This window comes from Rhodnius prolixus, unplaced genomic scaffold (assembly GCF_049639745.1).
Source record: "Rhodnius prolixus isolate KJV_2025 unplaced genomic scaffold, Rpr scaffold_3, whole genome shotgun sequence".
Taxonomy (NCBI): Eukaryota; Metazoa; Arthropoda; class Insecta; order Hemiptera; family Reduviidae; genus Rhodnius; species Rhodnius prolixus.
In genome coordinates this window covers 20,429,141-20,453,132 of record NW_027411603.1, presented here as the reverse complement: position 1 = coordinate 20,453,132, position 23,992 = coordinate 20,429,141, and the positions used below count along the sequence as shown (strand labels likewise).

The 23,992-nt window shown below is 31.6% G+C and overlaps 3 protein-coding genes across 8 annotated transcripts in view; 2 read left to right on the top strand and 1 right to left on the bottom strand.

The window, feature by feature from the left end:
• Positions 1–8,031, top strand: part of LOC141452165 (aminopeptidase N-like) — a 40,433-nt gene extending 32,402 nt beyond the window's left edge. For all 3 annotated transcript variants that reach the window (XM_074124067.1, XM_074124069.1, XM_074124068.1), the window contains exons 6-14: positions 325–508; positions 586–742; positions 2,265–2,527; positions 2,858–3,068; positions 3,246–3,723; positions 5,016–5,183; positions 6,152–6,295; positions 6,696–6,777; positions 7,635–8,031. In XM_074124067.1, coding sequence (XP_073980168.1) covers positions 325–508; positions 586–742; positions 2,265–2,527; positions 2,858–3,068; positions 3,246–3,723; positions 5,016–5,183; positions 6,152–6,295; positions 6,696–6,777; positions 7,635–7,781 — 1,834 coding nt within the window. In that variant the 3' untranslated portion in view covers positions 7,782–8,031. The remainder of the gene's footprint in view (positions 1–324; positions 509–585; positions 743–2,264; positions 2,528–2,857; positions 3,069–3,245; positions 3,724–5,015; positions 5,184–6,151; positions 6,296–6,695; positions 6,778–7,634) is intronic.
• A 1,493-nt stretch (positions 8,032–9,524) lies between these two features.
• hoka lies at positions 9,525–11,994 on the bottom strand. Its single transcript, XM_074124101.1, has 3 exons — positions 11,835–11,994; positions 11,392–11,475; positions 9,525–10,134 (listed from the first exon to the last, which is right to left on the bottom strand). Exons 1-3 carry the CDS (start codon positions 11,875–11,877, stop codon positions 10,025–10,027), a joined length of 237 nt encoding a protein of 78 aa, XP_073980202.1. The 5' UTR covers positions 11,878–11,994; the 3' UTR covers positions 9,525–10,024.
• Positions 11,995–12,177: 183 nt separating this feature from the next.
• On the top strand, positions 12,178–23,435 carry LOC141452170 (uncharacterized). 4 transcript variants are annotated; one of them, XM_074124078.1, is made up of 8 exons: positions 12,178–13,227; positions 13,879–14,089; positions 14,615–14,748; positions 15,140–15,316; positions 17,116–18,000; positions 18,828–19,028; positions 19,372–19,468; positions 23,146–23,283. In XM_074124078.1, exons 1-7 carry the CDS (start codon positions 13,174–13,176, stop codon positions 19,417–19,419), a joined length of 1,710 nt encoding a protein of 569 aa, XP_073980179.1. In that variant the 5' UTR covers positions 12,178–13,173; the 3' UTR covers positions 19,420–19,468; positions 23,146–23,283. The 4 variants fall into 4 exon arrangements, with proteins under 4 accessions (XP_073980179.1, XP_073980180.1, XP_073980181.1 ...); XM_074124079.1 differs by lacking the exon at positions 19,372–19,468 and having other exon boundaries at positions 23,165–23,302; XM_074124077.1 differs by lacking the exon at positions 19,372–19,468 and having other exon boundaries at positions 13,024–13,227; positions 23,146–23,435.
• Positions 23,436–23,992: the final 557 nt, after the last annotated feature.

Here is a 23,992-nt window from a genome sequence, read left to right as displayed (position 1 = left end):
AAGTGCAATGTGTGAGTCGCTACGCTGCTCTTGGGCCTTGTTAGCGCCTTGACCCACTCGCGTCTAATTAAAGCCTTAGCTTATAGTGTACAGGTGATGTGCCTTACACGAAGTAGCTGAGTGTCACCGGATTTTACATGATTTTGTTTGCGCATTTCCATTGCTCCTGAAAACTGGCGTAGTTGCTTGGTATGAGGTCTACGCTGATCTCTCCTTCTTATAGCCTGACGTACTGGTTGCAGAAGAAGTAGGTCGGGAATTAATGCAGTAATCAATTAAATTGTTAAATATTATTTTTTATGATTAAAAAGTTTTTTTTTTCAGGGAGACTGCATTGCTTTATGACGAAAAGAACTCGGGTATAACAAGTAAAAAAAAAGTAGCTAGTGTAATAGCACATGAATTGGCTCATCAGTGGTTTGGTAACTTAGTGACAATGAAATGGTGGACTGATTTATGGCTTAATGAAGGTTTCGCCACCTATGTTTCCTTATTAGGTGTGAATAAGGTTTGTTAGCCTACTAAGAAAGACCGAAAATGTGTGATCCGTTAAAAATAAATCAATAAATAATCTTTCTTTTTCAGATATTTCCCGAATGGAATTATATTGAAGAAAGTATTGTTAATATCATTGAACTTATATTTGAGTTAGATTCTCTCAAAACTTCACATCAGATTTCTAAAGTCATTGAAAATGCTAATGAAATTTCACAGATTTTTGATACAATTTCTTATAAAAAAGGTAAGGTAAAAGTAGAAGTTGATAGATATTCCAAAAATATAGTTACATTGTCTGGCAATTTTATCAATTTTGCAAAAGTTAACAATTATGAATTGAAATTCTATGTCTTTTTTTTCTCTAACCTTTTGTCTCAGTTCGCTCAATAAAGCTTTAAATATTGTATTTTTTTTTTACTGAACTGTTTCTTAATGCTAAAAAATAGAAATGTTTTAATAAACATTTTTTGTATCACTTTTTAGAAACTTTATTTCCATTTTTAAAGTAAAGCAATGCAATGCTAAATTTTTAAAGCAGATTAATACAAATTCGAAAACAACTGCATTTACAAAAGGATTAGTAATATTCAAGAAAAATGAGACTCCTTATGTTACCTTAATATCAAATAATAGGTTATTTTTAGAGAAGGGATTAGTTTAATGGTTAGCAAACTGCATTTTCACTTATTTTCATTACATTTTTATTCTCATTTCCAGTCATTTTCAATGACTTTCATCCAAAAATTAAAGCTGAATATTTTATACCGGTTCGTTCTTTTTTGCACTTCTGAACCCAGTTATTGTCTAAATCAGCTCCTAATGAACTATATGAAACATTTAAGTCTTCAATTGGTTTAACACTCAATTGACAGTCTTACTTGGGCTTGTGCACATGTAATTGATTGGCTAGTTCCCTTTAATGGCAATAATAATTGCGAGCTTTCCTTTTCTAGAACACACTCGCTTTGTGCAAGTGAAAGTCAGGTGTTCATTTCCTCTTCCTAAATCAAAACATATAGTATCTACTTTCAGATGTATAATACACATCTCGAAAAGAAAATATTAAAATATGGTAAACAAAATTCTATTCATGATTCTAAATAGGAAATGGAATGTTTACGTAGTTGTTATTTTAAAAAACAGAAAAAATAATTCACATATTCTTCGTAGGCTCAAAATTTCTTAGTCGTTTCTTTATCATTTTGTTTATAAAAAACGATGGTTAAAAATGTAAATTGTTGGTAATTTCAGAAATTGTTTGATACTTCCTTTTTATTATTGTATTAATAAAAGTTCAGTGTTGTCAGAAACGAGAGTGCACTGTTCTGAAGCTAGGACTGCACTTAAAAAAAGCTCCGAGTGCAAATGTTGAGCGCCTTAAGTTAACAAAATAAAATAAAGTTGCTGACCGTGTTCTTTTTTTCAATAGACAAATAGCAATGACAAAATAAATTTCACACATCTATGAAACTAATTTGGCTCAAATCGGGCTAAACTTATGGGGAAGCTTGAAATTAAATTTTGAATCGAAAAAAGAAGAGGAAAGTATTGATTCTGGATGCGTAAATCCTGGATGTTTCCAGTTAGTTAACCTTCAATTTTTTTCTTTCAAGGAGTATATTACAGTTGAACCATGTTTTCTATAGAAACAAAACTCTGCTGTCGGCAGTAGAGAGAAGTACATCTCAGTTACAAAAAAAAAAAAATCTTATTCAACGAAGTAATTCGTTGCTGGTAATTTGAATGTTTATTTACTGTCCCATTAGGTGCAGCAATTATTCACATGATGAGTCAATTTCTTGGTCATTCTTTCGAACGAGGTGTAACTGATTATTTGAACAAGCATAAATATGGGAATGCTGAACAAGATGATCTTTGGAAAGCTTTAACTGATAGAGCACATAAAGAAGGAACTCTTAGTAAGGATATGACTGTAAAAGAAGTAATGAGTTCTTGGACTTTGCAAACTGGATATCCTGTTGTTACAGTAGAGAGAAATTATAAGCTTGGAACAGTACAAGTTTCCCAAGTAAGAAATTTAAACAAAATTTTTACACCCTAATTGAATTATGCTATTTGGCAGTCCCGTATGGTTTAAGTCCATAAGTTCATATTGGGTATAGTGTAGTTGTCTACTGTTGTGCAAAGAGAATATGAAGCGTTTGTCCAATAGTTTTATGTGATTTAATTCAGTTTGCTTGAGTCAAGCGTAAGGGTTCAATAGTTTGTCAAGGTGGAATCCTAGATATGTTACTTGAATAACTGCAGGGAGGGCAGTGTGAATGAAATATTTGACGGGTAGGATTTTATGGTTAATTTCTAGCATTTAATTTCCAATATTTTTATTTTTTCTTTGAAGAAAAGGTATCTCGAAATTCCCCCAGAGGGTAAAGACGCTTCTACGATGGAAAGTAAATCCTGTTGGTGGGTGCCATTAACTTATACTACACACTCTGAACACGACTTCAACAATACTACTACAAAGGAATGGCTTAAATGTGGCCAGCCTCTTCAGCTAAAGGATGTAGCGAAAGCAGATGAATGGCTCATATTAAACATTAATTTTGCAGGTAAGTTATTAAAAATAAATAATATAAAAGAGAAATAGTGCAAACAAAAATCATAGGTATAAATCAAACTATGAATTAGAATCATTCCAACATTTGTTATTTATAAATTAAAGTTATTAATTAAAATAATTTTCTTAAGAGAATCAGCTGCATAAATTAAATTTTCTTAATTTTTAGGCGTGTATCGAGTGCAATATGATGACCGAAATTGGAGAATGATAATAAAAACTATCAACAGTGACAATTATAAGATGATATCTCCTTCGAATAGAGCTTCTTTACTGATAGATGTTTTCGCCTTTGCCTGGAGAGGAGATGTTGATTATTCACTTGCTTTTGAAGTACTTTCATATCTCACTAGAGAAACGGAATATATTCCAATTTCCACTGGACTTGAAAGATTGCTCGCTATCGATCAAATGTTAAAAAGAACTCCTTCTTATGGTCATTTTGAAGCATTCATTCGCCAACTTATTAAACCTATTTATCAACGATACAGTAAACTCTTAGAAATACCCGATGACATCGAAAACTTAAGAATGCATGCATTAATTAACAGTTGGGCATGTAAATATGGACTAGGCACTTGTAGAAAACAAGTTGAAGAAATATTTAATAAATGGCGTTCTCAAGCAGACCCAGATTCTGATAATATGTATGTTTTTAAAACAATATTTTTTTTAATATACAGGGAGACCAGAGTTATATGCTCCACCCACTTTTTTTTTAACGGCGGGAAATTTCGAAAAAATAAAAAACACGTTTGTAATCATTTTTAGCCTAGTTTATTTTCAGTGATTCACCCATTTTTTTAAACCCCCAATATCCCGAGATACGCATACAACTTTTTTTTTAAATGGAACGTTTTTTTTGCATATTTTTATAGTATTTGAGCTCAAAAAAAAAATATTTTAAATCGGTTAGGTTTTTAAAAAGTTATGGTAATTTAAAATATGAAAAACGAATTTCAGTTTAATGTCAAAATTACCTTATTTTTTTAAAAAGAATCTGTTCAAACTGGGCACAATCAACGGATAGACAAGCCAAAACTCCAGACTCCCACGTTCTGTTTGTAGCAGCACTTATGGTGGCAAAGTCAAGATCTAGGCAGGCTAGAGTTATTCGACGTTCAGCTTGTTCTTTCTAAACGTTTGGTGTGGAGTTTTAGGAAATCAACTAATCGGCACATGATCGGACAATGAGTTCCTAAGCACTTTTTAAGGAAATTTCTGTCTAGGTAACGTCGAACAACTCTCGCACTATGTGCCGGGCAACCATTTTATTGAAAATACATATCTAGCCGACGTTGTAAAGGAACATCTTCAAGCAGAACTGGCAAAATCTCTTTAAAAAAGTTAGATACCTTTCACCATTTAAGTTCACTCTGTAGAAGTATGGGCTGATTAGTTGATTTCCTAAAACTCCACACCAAACGTTTGTAGAAAGAACAAACTGAACGACGAATAACTCTAGCCTTCCTAGATGTTGACTTTGCCACCGTAAGTGCTGCTACAAACAGAACGTGGGAGTCTGGAGTTTTGGCTTGTCTATCCGTTGATTGTGCCCAGTTTGAACAGATTCTTTTTAAAAAAAAATAAGGTAATTTTGACATTAAACTGAAATTCGTTTTTCATATTTTAAATTACTATAACTTTTTAAAAACCTAACCGATTAAAAATTTTTTTTTTTTGGAGCTCAAATACTATAAAAATATGCAAAAAAAAAACCGTTCCATTTAAAAAAAAAGTTGTATGCGTATCTCGGGATATTGGGGGTTTAAAAAAATGGGTGAATCACTGAAAATAAACTAGGCTAAAAATGATTACAAACGTGTTTTTTATTTTTTTCGAAATTTCCCGCCGTTAAAAAAAAAGTGGGTGGAGCATATAACTCTGGACACCCTGTATTTATATTGAAAAAGAACCCTACATTATATTACAATTTTAGAATTCCAACAAATGTTCGAGATGTCGTTTATTGTACTGCAATTAAATTTGGTGATACGGAAACCTGGGATTTCCTGTGGAAAAGATATCTTAATTCTAATCTTGGAAGTGAGAAATCTCGCTTATTAAGGGCTCTTGCTTGTAGCAGAGATATTTGGATCCTAAATAGGTATGCAAGTTATTCATTAGATCAATTATCTATATTAGAATATAATCCTTTTAAATTAAAACAATATTAAAATTCAGAGTAAATAGTAAAATATTACAGTTTTATCTGATATTCTAAATATTTGATAAAACATGTGTCTTTAAATTGCCCTAAAAAGAACTTTTCTAGAAAAATTATTCTAATAAATGTTATTGTGTTATTGATCTAAATGTAAGTTATATGCGCGCGAAGTTAGAAGAAAATCGTAAGTGATTCTCTATGTATTTTATGTATTGCCGATTACCGAAATTTCCGTTTCAGGTTTGGAAAGCGGATATTAAAGTATATTTGGAAAACAATTTATCATCAGTTTGTATTGAAATTTATCTTGAGATTTAGATTTTTAAAATCGCTCTAAAAACAAATATGAGAGTTTTCAAAAGATACAACGCTTCCAATTGCATTCTTCTGAATTGTTACTTAAAACTTAGGGATTTAGATCATCATCCATAGTTTGGTAACAGTGTGACATACTCGTATCTAATAAGCCTTACTGCCAAGGCTGTACCTCTATAACATTGACCGCAAAATGAAAATATAGTTGGGTGAGGCGAACTCACGTTCCAATTTCTAAAAAATGGCAAAATTGTTGCTGTATTTGTTTCTTTCACTCTTTCGAATGAGCAGTAGTTCATAACAGTCTGTATAATTAGTATTAGAAATTTACGTTGGAGTAAGCTATCTGGTTTATACCTAAACCACCTTAGTCTCCCCTCTCATCGCCCTCATAATCTCATTCTAAAAATAGTTTTTACCAATCTTTTTAGTAAAAACTTTGAAATTATGTAATGACAAGAGTGAAGTGAAAGTTTTTCGACCTAAATTGAGACAATGATAACTGTATTTTACCAAGTCAAACTTACATATTTCCATTTAAAATTTTATTTTGCGTTTGTCACGTAGTAACAATTTACTTTGTATTTTCCTAGATATTTAGAATGGTCCATTGAACATAAATCTGCCATAAGAAAGCAGGATTCTATTGGGACATTTAGCAGTGTGGCAAGTCAAACAGTTGGACTTTATGTAGCATGTGAATTTTTAAAAAACAGGCTTATAGATATAAATAAGTAGTAAGTAGCCTTGAAGGCCTTGTATATAGTTATAATGTTTACTTTAATCAAATTTTTTGTTATCGCCTAATCAAAACGTAATTGTTTAAACACAGTTAATTCTTTCAAAAATTCGTGGAATTTCTCTTTCCCAACGAAAATCTAAAAATGCAACAATCTCTCTTCTTAGTGTGCACACACGAACTTTTTTGATAATGTCCTCTCTCTTATTATTCTTTTCTTCTTCTTATTATTCACCGTGCATTCATGAAATGCATAATAAAACACCATAAAATCATAATCAAATTATATTATATTTATTAAACTTAGACCATTTGAAAAAAAGGTTTTTCTTCAACCAATCATAAAATTCATCTTCTTGAACTTTTAATCTTTCCTAAATTAATTGAAATTATTATAGCCACGCGGATAGAACTTCTGCCATTGAAGGATATCTGGAGTCATGTGCAAGCAATCTTGTTTTCAAGGAAGAAGCAAATAAGGTATGTGAAACATTTTATAGTCCATATATTTCCCCCTCATCTGTTTTGCGCGATTAAAATTATAAATAATTACAGACTTTAATAGTTACTAGTTGAACAGAAGCTTGTAATTCTGTTCTCCATAACTTACATGCTTTTTCACGATTTGATTGATGCATCCTATAGTACAATCAAACTTAATAGGAACAGAGTAATAGAACAAAATAAATCAATAAAAAAGAAATGAGAAATTCAGAAATTCATTTTGGCGTGTCCGAAGAAAAGTTCATCAGCAGCTATTCCCTAAACTTATTGCGGCATAAGTCTAGCAAGGCCGGGCAGTTATTTTATTGATCGCAGCTCTTTTTTCGGTCCTTGCAGATTAAATAAACACATGCTTCGTAATGGCCTGGTAGAGGATAACTTCTTTCTATCAGGAAGAAGATGTAACTGCTCGGTAAGCATTGTGACTGTGCGAAAGCTTGAGTGGCGCAGGGTTTGGTTCTTTGAAGAAGACTTTGCCTAAGAGTCCTTCACCAAGACTCATAATTCTGGTTAAACATACAGCATTAGAGGAAAGTGCTCAGAATACCAGTACAGACAAAAACATTCAGACTCTCCGGGCGTAGGTTTTGTGGATAACACTTAGAATCTAATCTTTCAGATAAATAATGTAGCAATAATGTAGCAAAAATCGGTACATAGTTTAATAACTATTAATAAAGCTAATGCTTTATTTAATATAGATGCATAAAAATGATTTTATTGAAATCGCATGACTATTAATCTATAAACTTTAAAATTTTAAATTAGAATAAAAATAAATAAATAAAATAATTAAAATTTGTAGTTGAAATATTTATTTTATTTGTTATCAGTGGAAGCAATTTGTCTTGGAACATAAAGACTTACTTAAGGGAGCTAAACTAGTGGCAGATCAGACAGTGGAAAAAGTAACCGCTAATACTAAATGGTACAATAAACATTACAAGGCCATAATAAAGGTACTGGCTGTAAACCAATGACACCTTCAATTAACAAGGATTACTTTGAAATTCCCCTCAAAAAGCGGGTCTTCAAAAGCTTGGATTTACTGCAATGACCTAATTCTTATGTTGTCAATTTGTATTCTATTATTGTGCTAGTTGCTCCTTCCAAAAAATTAGTTATATAAAAAAAGTACTTGAAGGATGTTAATCTTACAAATTATGACTGATGAATTTTTATTTATATAACGATCTTCTACAAAATAAATAAATAATTCAAAAACAGAAATATTTTGTTATTTTTTGCAATAAAAGTTTCTTAGAATCAAGTATTATAATAAATATGAATAATATACAATATCACCAAAAATATTTTCTGATTTCCTAGCAGATTTTGACAATACTTGCAATACATTTCAATATGTAATTAACTTAACAAAAAAAGGATCTTTAACCCGATCTGTACCGACTTCATAATTCGATTGAAATTTGGGGAAAACCATTCTTCAATTCCAAGAGTTAATTCTTTTAGATTTATTTAATGTATAAACAAAATATGCACTAAAATAAACCACTAATTTTCCACTCCACCAATGCACTAATGTGCCCTGTTATTTAAAACGGTGTGAATGCAATGACTGTCAGTATGATCCTGAATTCAATCTTCTAAGATATCTCAGAACCACTACTATTTCAGCCTCCTTGTTTTTTTTTGAGGCAATGAAGGTGTGTTTAAGTTGTAGATAAGAAAATTGTGGAGTTGGGTGCCACTGTACTTCCTTTATTTGGTTATTATTACTTCGGTTACATATTATAATTATGTTTCGGTCAGGGTGCTAAGTGAGAAGGGTAGAATGGTCAACTGTGGTAATGTGTTGCAAGCCGTTGTAATTTGTAAAAGAAGTTTTTTTCTTAAGTATTGGCGCGTAAAAATTTGTGGTCATTGATGACTGGAGTTTTTTTTTTTACTTGCCTTTTTCGGCTTCCAGACAGTATTCTCAAGTTTAAAAAGCATTGTGGGTGAGCTGTAAGTGGCTTCCAGCAAGAAAAAATCTAAAGCCCGGCAGCTAGATTCAAACCCCGGGTTTAAATACTCCCCAGGATCTTCATGAGGATATTCGGTACACACTCATTAAGCTAATCCCTTCTGACGCGGGGCATCGACAGCAGAACTCATGAGTTTATTTAAGAATGCGCTTAATATTTTGATTAAAAAAAATTTGTCTTTAAATTAAATTAGATTACAGACGTAATGTTGTTATGCTCTATTCGTTTGTTAAATCCATAATCTTCCTGTTCAAGCGAGGTGAAGTTAATTAAGTGCCTTATTATGAGATATTTCCTTTATTCGTGAAGTTTCTCAGTTGAAAAAAATCAAAGGTTTAATATCTACGATATCTTGGGCGTAACGTTTCTTTCTCTGTTAAAATATCCTTGGTTCCTGGAATATCTTTCTGAGAGAACATTAATTTTTAGGGAGGTAGAACTGTAAGAGGCGCATCTCCCAAAGTAATGGAAGAATCTCCCAAAGATGGATAGAAGTACAAGGTTCGTGAAGTACTGCATTTCAATGTTCTAATCTTATGATTTTTTTTGTTTAAATCAATTAACCTGTAACTTATTAATTTTCTACAAAGTTAGTAACTTTTAAAATTTTCAGTTCTAGAAACGTTGTTAGCCTCAAAAAGTTAGTAAAATTATCTTATTTAAAAAAAAAAAGAGTAGCTACTTGCTTGGAATTAATTGATTCTAATTATAAGGAGTAAAACTGAAAACAAAAAGTAATTAAAATAGTATTTTATTATATCCCAAAAAAATCAATTCAGATTTGTTTGGTCTGATTATGTCATTATTTGTACTTTGATAGTAATGATCATGAAAATCTTAAATTAGAAAATACAACGATTCTTTTATTAAAAAAATAAAATAAACATAATAATGAAATAATTTTACAGGATATCATATTATTTACTACATTGCTATTTCTGCCATAAAACTCAAACTACAGACATCATTATTTTGTTTGTCTTTCGATACAAAATTTCGAAGTACATGCTTGCAAAAATAAAATAACAGAAGTATGTACACAGATTTTTTCTAACATTTAAAAAATAATAAAATATGCCATCTTTTGCAGATAATAGCAGTTCTTGTGAATGTTCACAAGTACTCTCAAATATTTTAAGAAAAATTTGAAAAGTGCTATTTCATTTTTTATAATTATGTACGGTAAAATAAATACTAAAGAAGAGAAACTATTAGAATTAGAATCTCTTTACAACTTAATCAGTAACCAGAAATTTGTAAAGGATGAAGTACAATACTACTCCACTTAGCAACAAGCCAACGCCAATAAGTATTACTTTTGCCCAAGCAGGAAGCAATGGTTCCTCTGGAAAAAAAGGAAAGTATAATAAATTCGTTATATATAATATAATATATTCGGTGGTTATTAACAGAAGATTGTCATTGTGGCGAAGAACTGTAGGTACATTTTTGCACTTCTGGAAACAATGGTTTTTGTTATCACTACATCTCCGGAATTAACGATTAATTTCAAGATTAAAGTCCCAGTAACTTACACGATTTACAAGTGGGTTCAGTGCCAGGGGATTGAAGGCAGCGAATAGGCACTAATTTGCAAATGAAAGAATCATAAGGTTACTTTCAAGCTCAGAAGCCTGCACTATCTGGCATTTTACTGATTCTAAGACTGTAAAGATGTGACTTCTGTGAAAAGATTTTACTGAAGAAATGTTAAGGAGTGAAAGCAAGCAGTTATAAAAGCTAGAACAAACCCACCCACCGTATCTCTTTAAAGAGAGAAAAATGAAGGAATGAGAACTGCTGCCTAGGACAAAGTCGTTGAGTATCGCCTGAGAAACGGGCAGCACTTTGGAGGAGCCACTTCATTCGTAACAAGGAGAATGAAAATGTACATTCGTTATTAGGAAGTCACTGTTGTTTGAGACAAAAATACTATCTAGAGAACTGAGAAACGAAACTGTTTCTTCCCACAATCTTTGTGTTCATCTCCCATCGTCTTTTGAACCATGCAGCACATGGCCCTTCCATGCTTCAATAGTGCAACAACGCCAAGGAGATCATCGGTTATTTATTCTATGTTATTAATAGAAAAAAGATAGATCCCCGCAGCCCAAGGAATTCATAAATATCATGATTTGAAATTAATTTCTAATATCTATTAATTGAATTTGGCAGAATTAATTAATTAACAAATATTTTAAATAAGCAATGTCGACCTAAAATATTCATTTCGATTAAGAATTCATTGTTATGCATGGAATAGCAAAATTAAATCACGTGCGTAAAATATTTTGTAATTAAATTGTACGTCATACCTATAAATGTAGGGTAGCGTAATAGTTAGGTACTTGAATTAATCAGTTGTTTACATAATTTCTGCCAAATTCACTCAACATGGGAGGGTATATGTATTTATTATTTTTTAAAAAGAAAAAGATTGTAAAAGCCTAACGTTAGCTGCTTGTTCATGGTTCTGTCTAGTTTCATTTCATTAGAAGTACATAATGGTACATCCTTACTTAATGGCTTAAAATGCTAAATTTCAAACAGTAGAAGTACAAATTCAGAAAAACAAAAAATATATAAATAAATTCATACTTACTATGGTATTCCCTTGTAATAGTTTTGCGACCTCTTAATATTTTTCTTCTTGCATCTACATCACTGAACAATGAACTGATTACGACTGAAATTAAAAATTAGGTTGCTATTAACAAATATAATACTCCATTTCTTACAAGGAAAGGGTATATGAGCTTTACCCACGTAAAAGATTGAATCAATTAAGCAAATAAGCATTAGGATGGAAACTTATAGGATTTATCTTTAATGAGAATCTCCTAGGGAATCATCGTGTGCTCCCCTATCAAGGTAAAAGGAACAATTTCCAAATAAAGTTCAGCTCTACAAATGTCATTTTGCTTGTTGCAGCTAATCCAAGTAATGCGAATATAACTAAAGCAGCTATGAATAATGTTTAAGAGTAATTCAAAGTTAATAGATTTTGTTTGTATTACTTGACTATAAATAACATAAAATTCTTACCAAAAGTAAATGCAAAATAATAAACTGTTTTCAGAACACTCATTCTCACATTAATTCAAAATTAATTACAAACAAAAATACTGTGAAAGAGAGTCAGTTTCAAAATAGGTGTGTTACTGCTATCTAAATTTTATCTCTTATCATATCATAAAAGTATTTACGTCCTTACACTCATGCATCACAAATTCTGGTTAATCACTTTTCCAATATTCCCACACCCTTTATTCAATTATCAGCAGTTAGAAAATTGTTGGTTTGGCCACACTTGGTAATGGTTTATTTTACAGAAGTTTAAAATGTGTAATTTATTTTTTTTTTTTTTTTTTGCGCATCGACTGTTTAAAAATAATTGTGAGGATTACAGTTGTGCTTTTAAGCTGAAGATCTACATTAATGGATTTAAATAAGTTTGGCCATTTAAAAATGATCTCTGGATTAGCTAAGCAAATTTCACAAAAAAAAATTATGCCCCGAATCCAGATTGTGTTCCAACAGTTTATTGAAATTTTCGCAATAGATTTAACTTTTTATCCTTCGACATGAATATTCCATGTAAATACTTCTCTGGGTCCCGTTTTACGAAAATATTTCAAAAAACGTAAAGTAAATTCACAAACACTTCCTTAAGGAGACTCCAGTTTCAGATTAGATTAGTTGGTAGTAACAGAATTGGAGCTCATCTCCTTCGTGATTTGCGGGATAGAACTAACTTAAAATGTTTGCTCTCAGATCGTCTCTTCTCTCTCGAGATCTAGAACATGTAGGAGGTCTCAATGCTATAATTAAGTAACTTAATCTAAAAAAATATCTTGAAGAAGAATTTTTAGTTGATAGAGAAGAGGTGGTAAGCTGATAATTACTTAGTTTACCAACTATTTGAACGTGAAATTCTAGGAGAGAGGCTGTAGCTTCAAAGGCTGTAGGAGTTTTGTGATGAGAATGTACTCCCTTTGCTCGCAAACTGCAATGTCCATGGGCATCATGATGTATGTGGTAGCATAAATGCGAATGCTTTTAGAAAAGTGAATGCAAATATGCAAAATTTCAAGGGCACATTTCAAAATAGTAATAAAACTGGTACCTAAATGTATTAGGCAATCAGTTGAAAAAATACAGTGTATTTCATTGGACACTGCATTAAGCGATAACCGTTTCTTCTTTATTACATTTAATTCTCATGTGTAAAAAGTTACTAAGTAACGTTACAAATAATTTCAGTTACAACGAAAAAAAACTTTTAAAAATAAAAATATTATTTAACCCTTACTTCTGTGTTTTGTTAATGCAAACAAACCCCAACATTATTACTTTTTTTTAGTTTTAAAAAACACTTGAAAACATGGCTGAACAATTGCTCCCGCTAGAATACAAAGTCAAATCATACCTTGCAAGTGTAAGTTTTTTTTATTCCAATCAGGGAAATATTTTATTCACGTTGCAGATTCAAATTACAAAGTCCTTCCAAAGATGTCAAATTAGTTTAAGAGATGAAATCTCATGAAAGTTATCATGAGATTCATCCCGATATTAAATCTCATGGTCCATAGCTGCTGATCCGAATGTATGAGTGATTAAGCATGAAAAATGATCTAATTATACCAAAAATAACTATCGTTCTGGTAAATTTTAACAACCTTTTCATCAGCCATCTTTCTAATGCATTTGAAGAGTACAATGTAATGAAACTCTCTCTCAAGATCAGCGTCCAGAATTCAAGTTCGTTAGATGTAGGTCGTTGTACATTTAACCGTTTAATCAAGAGTTAGACTTATTAGTACTTCCTATAAATAAAAATAAAATGCGAAGTGTATTGCACGTACAGTCAAGAGATCTTCACCAATCGATCCAATTTAGAAGTGGCAGTTTTCGCTTTTAGAAACGTTTCTCCAGTTCTGTACTTTAATTCAGCCAGTTTGTCGATATACTAATTCCAATGTTTTATTTACTTTATAGCCATCATGAACTTTTATTCACTGTATTTTATTATTTACTATGAACTTTATTACAAAAGTAGTATTTTTTATAAATAAAATTTTACTTTCAGTTTCAAAAAATTTGCTTCTCTTCTAAAAAAATTGTTTTCGTTAACATAAGAAGAGAATTTATACTTCCCACGATTTATGAAATTGGAATTGGATCGTTAACACCTCAGCGATGGTTATTTAAAATTATTTTGCATGATAGTCTGAAATATAGAACTGATGCCCGTTATGTCATCGGGGAGATCATGTTATCAGGACTTCCTTTCATTGAAGTTAAGTATATTATATCATTTTGAACCAAATTTTATGTGTAAAGCATACTAGCAAATCCGTTTAGGCTACACCAAACTCCTTTTTCTTTGATCACGAAATTCGTCATGTCCTGTTGTTACTGAAAAACGTTTGTAAGAATCAATAATGTCATTGCCTAAAATCATATTGTGAACGCGAAGAGCTGGATTACAGAAGCCTCCCTTGACTAACTGGCGTCGCTAAGGGTTCACAATGTGGTTATTATTTGTTAAGGAAGTTTATCCTTTTTATTTCTCTCTCGTCGTAGCATTATGCGGTGGCGGAGAGAGTTAGGATTAGAGACTTACAAAGAAGTTAAAGTTAATTCTATAAGCTATAACGCGCTCTCGCCTAGCATGCTTGCTATACTTCTCTAAAATTGTTTTTAGTGTTTTCTTCAGTTTAACAGTTGTAAGTAGTTACAAGTTTTATCGAACAAAATCAGAAAACTACATCTTCCATGTTACTGCGATTAACAATAACTAAATTATTACATTCCTATTACAGAAATCATTGAAGAAAAAAATCTGGAAAAAGCTTTGAGACATGCTGACTTCCTAGTAGTTCATCCAATACAAGCTTTTCCATTAGACGAACTTGAAAATAACATTAGAAACGAATTTAAATATTTAAAAGCACTAGTGAGTCCATATTATTTAAAAATACGAAATCCAGTTCATATTTTATTTTAATAGATCTTCAATTTATTCAACTTATTCATAAAAAAAAATACATACTCTAACTAATACTTGATTCAATTACGAAAGAAAAACTACGGTTATCAACTTGTCAATTATGATACAACTGCATTTGAGACAATTATATTTTTATTCTGTTTTTGTAAATTTATTTTCTTGCTTTGTATCACGGAAGCATTCCACTTTGCTTCAAAAGTACGTATGAAACATTTCTGTTTCTGAAAACAATTTCATTAAACATAACATATTCTGATCTGACAGAAGACATCATGAAACTAGTGCGATTTTTTACTTTCCTAAAATCTAGAATACTGAAATGATCTGTTTTTTTCAGTCATTAGCCGTTAAAAAATGTGCAAGAGAATCTATAAAGATTATTGTAATTAGCTGTTATACAGGCATTTATGAATATTTGATAATGAAAATTAGTGAAACTCCAGGAGAGCAAATATCAGGTATGTCCAGATATTCAGAGGCACGAGCTATACATTACATTGCTAAAAAAGTTAGGGTAAGTAAATAATATTTATTTTTTCATTTACTATATTTATGAGTAAGGACCTGAAACTTTTATTTGAAAGATTCTCTGAGGAAAATTCTGCAACAGGCATTTTGGTGTAATGAATAGCCTCATCAACTGTTAATATATATTCAAAGTACCAAATGTGTTAGGTCTGACCGTGCAAGCATGCCCCACAGTGATAGATTGTGGCGATGTGGCCCACATCAATTGGCTTTCTCCTAATTGTACTTTACATGCAGTTTGAGCATGAACAGGTAATTCATAAATGCGCCAATTTCTCAGAACCACTACAAGCTGTAGATTCATGTTTCTACTCCAGTCAGCGTCAGTTGGAATTTACTTTTAAAACAAAGTTACCAATCAACTTTACAGATTTATTATTAATGTATTATTGTTCGTCCTGAATGAATAAGGAAAGTTAATTTGATGGTCTGAATAATGCCCAGATACTTAAAACGGCTAATCCAAGTATAAGTGATTAAAACAGCGCAATCTAGTTCAGAGGCTTAGGAAAACGGTTCGGAGACCAATAGGATCACAATTCTCATCAAAAAATTGTGATAGATTTGATGAACTTGCTACATTTAGATCCTTTAAATGTGCGTATAAAGTCCCTCAACAATAAGAAGGAACAGCGGTTTATTTCAGATTTAGATTATTTCAGAATGTACTCCCGTTTCATTGCTTACAGATTTTTATTTATGGTGAAATTTACTCCGCACGTATTTGCGTAAAGATGAAAAACGAATGCCTAAATGGATTCTCACTTCTTCATGCAATACTCCACTCAGTAATCCTGAAACTTCCAATTAGAACTGTTACAAATCGATTATATAGGTAGTTCATGAAAACCCAGAAAGCCATTCAGAAATATATACGCCACATTCCTCTGTTGAATCAATTTTATTTAAATTTGGAATCCTAGGAGGCAATGCTTATGAATTCTAGGAAAACTTGGTTCAGCAATGCCTTAATTAGCATACACTCATTTCTCTTGCAATTACAATCATAAATCTTAGCGAAAAGTTGTTCAAAAACCCACTAGTAATAAATGTAATGTTTTCTTAATTTTTAAAAATAATTAGAATTTACGATAGATTTGTTTCAAACGAATATGTTCAAAAATGGGATATGATCTATTTAAGGAGAAAGAGAAAGTAAAAATTCTGTAAGAAAGGTGAAAGTTTATAACCAGCTTTTTGTTTCTTGATTCTAATTTTTTTTTATTGCAAGGTGGCTCACAAATCAATTTATCACATTGTTAACATTAAATGATTAACCATTACAACAAAAAATGTTTGGGGGAAACATGAAACTTTGCTTGGTATAAAAGCCTTAAAAATAATAATAATAAGAAACTATAAAAGATTGTTCAACTAAAAGCGGTTAAGAATTAGAGTATGGTTAATATATAAGTACTTTTTCGGGCAACGTTTGTGTAAAACCATTTCCCTAAGTACTTACAGTCAGTTCCATCTACTTAGTTGATTCATACCATAATCACAAAATTTACAAAATCATCACTTGGTTGTTCATTGTTAATTTCTATTCAGAAAGTATATTATTTATTATAATTCATCTTATTCTAAGTTACACTTACCGATAAACATATTTTAATGATGTCTCATTGTACGAATTTTGAGACGTCGGCTAAAAAAAGTCCCATTTTGCTGAACGTTCCTTAAGAATTTCTATTTATACAAGTACATAAGGTGAACATAAGTTTATTAGAAACTTTGTTTTTAATGTTTATTGATAACTTGAAATAGTATACTAAAAAATTTCAGGTCAAACTTGATGCCATCAGCCACGTAATATTACTTGGAGATAATATCATCGATTGTTGCAATGCCACTGTGTCAAGAGATTTAAAACCAGGTAAAGAAATATCTCTTTGGGAAGTATTGCAACTGCCTAAGCCATTATTAGGCTACGTTGGATACGATGAACTTAAAGAAGTTAAATCAATAATTCCCGCAGAAGCAACTGCGCAGGACCGCGTATTTAAAGCGGATGAATATTCATTGAAAACTATTGTAAAAGAATCTGAATTTTTGAAATATATAAAGGATCCCGAACAAAAAGAAATAACCAGGAAAATATTATACCAAAAGATAAGGGAAAAATTAAATGCAACTAGAGTAGAATCAAGCGAGTCTTCAAACGAGTCTTATGTAGAAGGAGAGCTTAGTGAAGAAGAACCACCGCGCATAACTGATAGTGATTCAGGTAAATCGCTGACATCTGAAGATCTTGATGGGGCAGATGCTGTATTTGGAGAAGATGATAGAACTGGCTATTTAATGCATGAAGGTTCGGAAAGTTTCATTTCTGAAGAGGAGGAACATGCTTCTGAAGACGCATATAAAAAAAGAAACGATGACGAGTATAAAAAAGATAATTCTCTTGACTACACAAGCATTGAAGGAGAAGAGCTCGGATCAATTTCTAAAAGATATATGGGAGAAGAAGAAGAAAAAAGAGAAAAAGAATTTAAAGAGGAAGCAGAAGTCAAAAGATCTCTCACAATTGAAAGTTTGGAACAGTTGATGGCTAAACTGACCGAATCAAAAATGGAAGAAATTGATCATTCAGAGAAATATCCAGATTTGAAAATTGCTGTTATGAACGCAGTAGAAGATGAAGCATGGTGCAAGTATACACTCCTTAAGTTGAGTATTTTTAAAGCGCCGAGATAAGTCAATTTACATGGGCATAATTGTTTTTCGTAAAATGGCTTCAAGATTTTTTAAATCATTACTTCAAAGTACCCTGCAAAAGACAGTTTTGAACTTAATTTTATTGAAGTTTATATCACACACAGAATAAAATTCTAATGCTAGCATGTTCTGCACTTAATCCTAAACACAAATATCAACGGTCAATTTTTTTTTTTTTTAAACGGGCTTATCGTCCAAAAGAATTGAAGGCAGGACCGAAGCTCATACTTTTTTGCAAATAAATTTTTGCAATAAATTTAAATTTAGTTTTTCACGGACCTTGAATCAGGAGCTTCCCAGTTACAACATTTCATTCCATTCCATTTCACAACAGCTTCACCAAACATCCTCCCCTCAAATAAATATAAGCACATGTGTATACAGTTGTCCTATGTGTCACAAAGACTCGTTTGTTTCACACAAATCAGCACTTGGTAAATTATATATCACAATGACTTCTTCAAATTACCGAAAAAAAGGAATTTCAAAAATTTGAATTTATAAAAACTCTTAATTCCCAACAAAATACACACTAAAAACAAAATCCTATGGTAAACATTTACCTTCAATGCAATGATACATGTCATATGCATTTATTTTTTTATACAAATGCATTAAGTATTGATGAAAAAATAGAAATTAAAAATTGACATAAATTCATTAATAGTTTCATGAACATATACATTCATTGATTGATACCTACATACGAGTATATATTTCTATGATTTTCAAATTGATTTCTAAAGTCCTGATTTTATAAACTACATTTCATTCTGTAGCTGGTGAAACATGACGAACCACCGTACGGCTACGCGTTGGCAAGTTCATTCATCCAACATTGCAGAAGAATAATACAAGGATCCAAAAAAACTTCGTCAATGACGGTGCTGTCAGATGGAAGTTATGAAATTCCTGAAGGAATGTTTGCAGCTTTTCCAGTGAAAATTTCCGGCTTATCAAAAAAAATTGAAATAGTAAAGGTGAGTAATAGAACGAATAGGTTTAAAACAAAATCATACTTGAATGGAAATTTTATTAGTATAGAAACAATGATATTGATACATGTATATACAACATTTTCTTCATTTTTAGTAGATTATAAGATTGGCATTTTTTAATTTAAGGTTTAGGAGGCCAAACAAGAGGCACTCAAATATAATATTAATTAATGCCCAGTGCCTAAATTAGTTTAAATTTTTAAATGTTGAAGAGTCCTAAAACTATATTTTTGATGAAAAATCAAAGTCAAAAATCTGTTGTGAACAATAATGTGATATAATACATTAAAACACTTTATCATGCCACCTGCGTTGGTGCTTTTAGGTCAATAGCGGCTCTTGGAGTGGACTTAGTTTCCTCAGACCTAAATAAAATGTTTTGCAGGATTTTGGTACACAGTCATTGTTGAGTGGAAGAAAAGGTAAAGATCAGAAGAGAAGGATTAATAACTCTGTAAACACTACCTATTCACTTCTAAATATTCTCTAATAAATGATAATTATATACTATTATATTAATAAAAATATAATAATAATTAAGAGGGAGAAGGGATTAGCTAACGGGTTAGTATATTGGATTCCCATGCAGCTGCTGGCCCTTAGATTTTCTCTTCCCAAGAGCTGCTGTCGGATGAAGGACAGTGTTGTTTGTAACGAAGGAACACAGCCCACATTCTTCCTTAAAGCATTGTTTTCTTCAAAGTTTAGGCACCGGCTAATTCTGGTTATATTATTTAAATGGCCTGCTAACTGCTAGAAAGAGATGTCTGCATGAAATTTAATTTTACAGTAGAAGGTATTAACTTAATAAATATCCATCTACATCACTCAACATCAAGAAATTCGCAGTATATATGCAATATAATTCTATACAAAATACTGGAAAGCAGGAATTAATAATTTTAATACTTTTAATTCTGCCTAGAAGACCTCTTTTTGTAGAAGTCTTGAGTGCCACGATGAATCTCATGCTGTACGAGGGTCGTTTGAAAAGTCCGTGCAAAGTCAGAGAGATAGCACCACTGGCTCGTATCGAGGTTATGTTTACTTAGTAGCATCTCTTGGAAGAACACACACCAAGTTTCAGCCAGATCGGTCTATTTCTTTGTGTTTGGCATTCGTTTGAATCGAGGAAGTCGAGTGATTTTCAAAAAATGGACGAAAAAGAATTTCGTGTGTTGATTAAACACTACTTTATGAAAGGCAAAACGCCTCAGGAGACTAAAGAGAAGCTTGATAAACATTATGGTGACTCTGCACCTTCGATTAGAACAGTTTATAAGTGGTTTCAAAATTTTCGGAGTGGCCATATGGGCACAAGTGACGCTGAACGTTCTGGACGCCCTGTTGAGGTTACTGCTCCAGAAATCATTGATAAAATCCATGATATGGTGATGGATGATAGAAGAGTGAAGGTGCGTGAGATTGCTAGTGCTGTGGGCATCTCGAATGAACGGGTACATAATATTTTGCATCAACATTTGGACATGACAAAGCTATCCGCAAGATGGGTGCCGCGATTGCTCACGCTTGACCAAAAACGAAATCGTGTGAAGTGTTGCAAGGACGGTTTGCAGCTATTCCAGAAGAATCCGCAGGACTTTAAGCGTCGTTTCGTCACTGTGGATGAAACATGGATACATCACTACACTCCTGAGACCAAAGAACAATCTAAACAATGGGTTACCAAGGGGGAATCTGCGCCAAAAAAGGCGAAGACCGTTCCTTCGGCCGGAAAGATTATGGCGACTGTCTTTTGGGATTCGCAAGGAATAATCCTCATCGACTATCTGGAAAAGGGTAAAACTATTACAGGTGCATATTATTCATCGTTATTGGACCGTTTGAAAACCGAGCTGCAAGAAAAACGCCCACGATTGGCCCACAAAAAAGTCCTTTTCCATCACGACAACGCACCAGCTCACACCTCAGCAGTTGTGGTCGCAAAATTAATGGAAATAGGGTTCCAACTCGTTTCACATCCCCCCTATTCTCCAGACTTGGCTCCCTCGGACTACTATTTGTTCCCCAATATGAAGAAATGGCTGGCGGGAAAAAGATTTTATTCAAACGAGGAGGTGATTGCAGAAACGAATGGCTATTGTTCAGACTTGGACAAATCCTATTATTCGGAAGGGATCAACAAACTAGAGCAGCGTTGGACGAAGTGTATAAGCCTAAAAGGAGACTATGTTGAAAAATAAAAAAGGTTTACCCCAAAAAATTAAGTAGTTTTTATTTTTGCACGGACTTTTCAAACGACCCTCGTATTTTGTGACCGAAGGTCTTTAACTTTTTGATGTAAGAGTCAAATAAAACGTATCTCTCAATGTAACTGCTCAAACGTTTACTCACCCCATTTGCCACCCTTTCCTCCATAGTAAACATAAAAGATTGAATTGTGTACACCGTATACATTAACAATCAATTTTCTACAATAGTACGAATCCTGGACTAGCATAATGGGCAGAGATATATTGATGGATTTCGAGCTGGTATCTCGACACGTGCTGCGTTCTCAAAAGAAATTCCACGATCCCTTGGTAGAGATTCTTCCTTCCAGTTACGTTGAGATACTTCCTTTATTTCATATTTTATCCCCAAATATTTTGAGTATTAAAAAAAAGGCAACATAAATCAGTTCATTTGACGCGATTATATAAAAAAAAAGTCTCATGAAAAAAGAGCACTCTCATAGCTTAAATTTATTTCCTTAGCAGGAAATGTTTGATTCAACTAACCCTGGATCTTTTTTTACAATAACCATTTTCTGTCACTTATGTCTTATTATTGTATTGAGAGAAAAAAAAAATAAAAATCCTAAATTACTTATTCAATAAATTAGGAAATGTAGAACCAGTTTTCTCACAAAATGGTGACATGTTACTAAATAAAATCTATGCCTATCCTTGCTTTGTAGTTACAAAAGTGACAAGATCTGGCAATTGAGAACTTTTGTTAGCTTTTAATTTTTTTTAAAAAAAAAGTGACATAATTACACTTAATGGAAGTGTAATTCAGTTGGAAGAAGATAGCGCAAAACTTTTTTTATATTGAACTTAATGCATTATACTACTTGGAATCCTACACAGCTATTCCTTCAAAATTGTATTCTGAAAAACATAATTAGCTCACTGGAGGAACGTGATCAAAATTAGTGTACTTCTCCCTACGAACTGAAAGTGACAAAAATATAATAAAAATTTAACATGACTAAATTATATCACAGAATGCTGTTCTAAACTAAATAAAATGTTAAAATAAAAGCTAATAATGTATGCAAATTAAAACGTTTCTGACAGGAAATTGCTTTGAGCTTTAAATTGTTATTTTTTATTTCATTTTCGTCAATTTTTTTGTTTGAGACATTATTTAGTAATATTAATGTAAAAATATAGATCCTGACTTTGGTGTTACAATTAAAACGAAGGCAAAAATTTATGTGGTTTTTAAATCTTTTTATTAGAGAAAATTGACTACTTTATACATAAAGAAGTACAAATCATTGCAAAGAGCTATTTTAAAACATAGAATTAAAATAATACTTGAGGTACCTGTAGAATGGTATAATAATAATCATAATGATTTTTAAGCAGTAACAGTTTGTAAAATTTATTTCGTTCTTTTTTTTCAATCTTAAAATAAGAATAAATTTCTTGTTTTTAGATGTTACAAGTTAATATGTTCGACATAGAGATTCTTGATTTCTTATATTTTTAGGAACTCAGTAAATTGTGACAATGAACAGATTCTATATTTCCTTATAATGAAAGTTCTTCTGCTTGCATTTGGAATTGATAGGAAGAGAAATTAAATACAAGTTTTTCATTAATTCTGTACTTACTCCTACTAATAAAAAACGGTGTCCTCATTTAGAATATTATCCAAGATTCGCCCAAATTATCATGTAATATTCTATCCAAATTGAAAGGTTTAAAACGTTGTTTCATGATTACAAAAAAAATATGTGTGTGTTTATACATTTCTAGCACTGTTATTTATTTCTTTTGTTATTAAATTTAATTGCTAACGTGAACTAAAATTTTTTTATCTCTTTTTTTGAAGTTCAAAAAATCTAACCTGTCAATTAATTTTACAGAATATTGATATATTCACAGTGACAAGAAATCGAATCAGGCAATTTGTGGACAAGCAAAGGAGAATATATTGTTTCATAGATCAGTTCATTGAAGAGTCTGAATTACCTCAAGTGGAAAAACTTCCAGAAACATCTACCGATGAAGGGATGACAGACGCCGAAGGTGAAGATTTGCTGCTTCCTGATTTATTGAAAAAGAAAAAATTAGAAAAAATCAAGGGAAATAAAATAAGATAATTATCCTTCAATGTTTGGCTTGTATCTTAATAAAGCAGTCCTTTACTTTACTATTCCTTCATTTCAATCAAAAGGGTTAGGGCAGATGTTATCAACCTTTTTAGAATTGTATAAATTATATTTGATATTTTTCTTGAGGAACACAATCTTTTAGTTTATAATTAGCAAAATAATAATAAATAGTAATTAGGAAGGAAATCAAACAAATTGCAAGTTGCATTGTTTCAAATCTAGAAATCTATGTTTGTTCTACATTTGAACCATTTATTATAATCATTTTACTTTTTTTTTTACAGAAAACACTTTGATAAGAATCAATCATTGAGTTAGTGCATTCAGCATCTGTAGTAGTATACTATTGCTTGGCTTGAGCATTCATGCACACTTCTTAATTAACTTATATTTTTTGGAGATAAAAAAAAACTGATTTGCTCTATAGAAAGTATTATGACTTTAAGATAATTTAACTTAAGATTTTAAGAAATGATTAGCTTTCCTTTTATATTAAAAAAAATTCTAAGGCAGGAATTACTAATTGTTGTACAAGTTTCTCATTAATGTTCGATTAAAAATACTCCCATTCATGCAAATTTTTAATATCACTTAATTT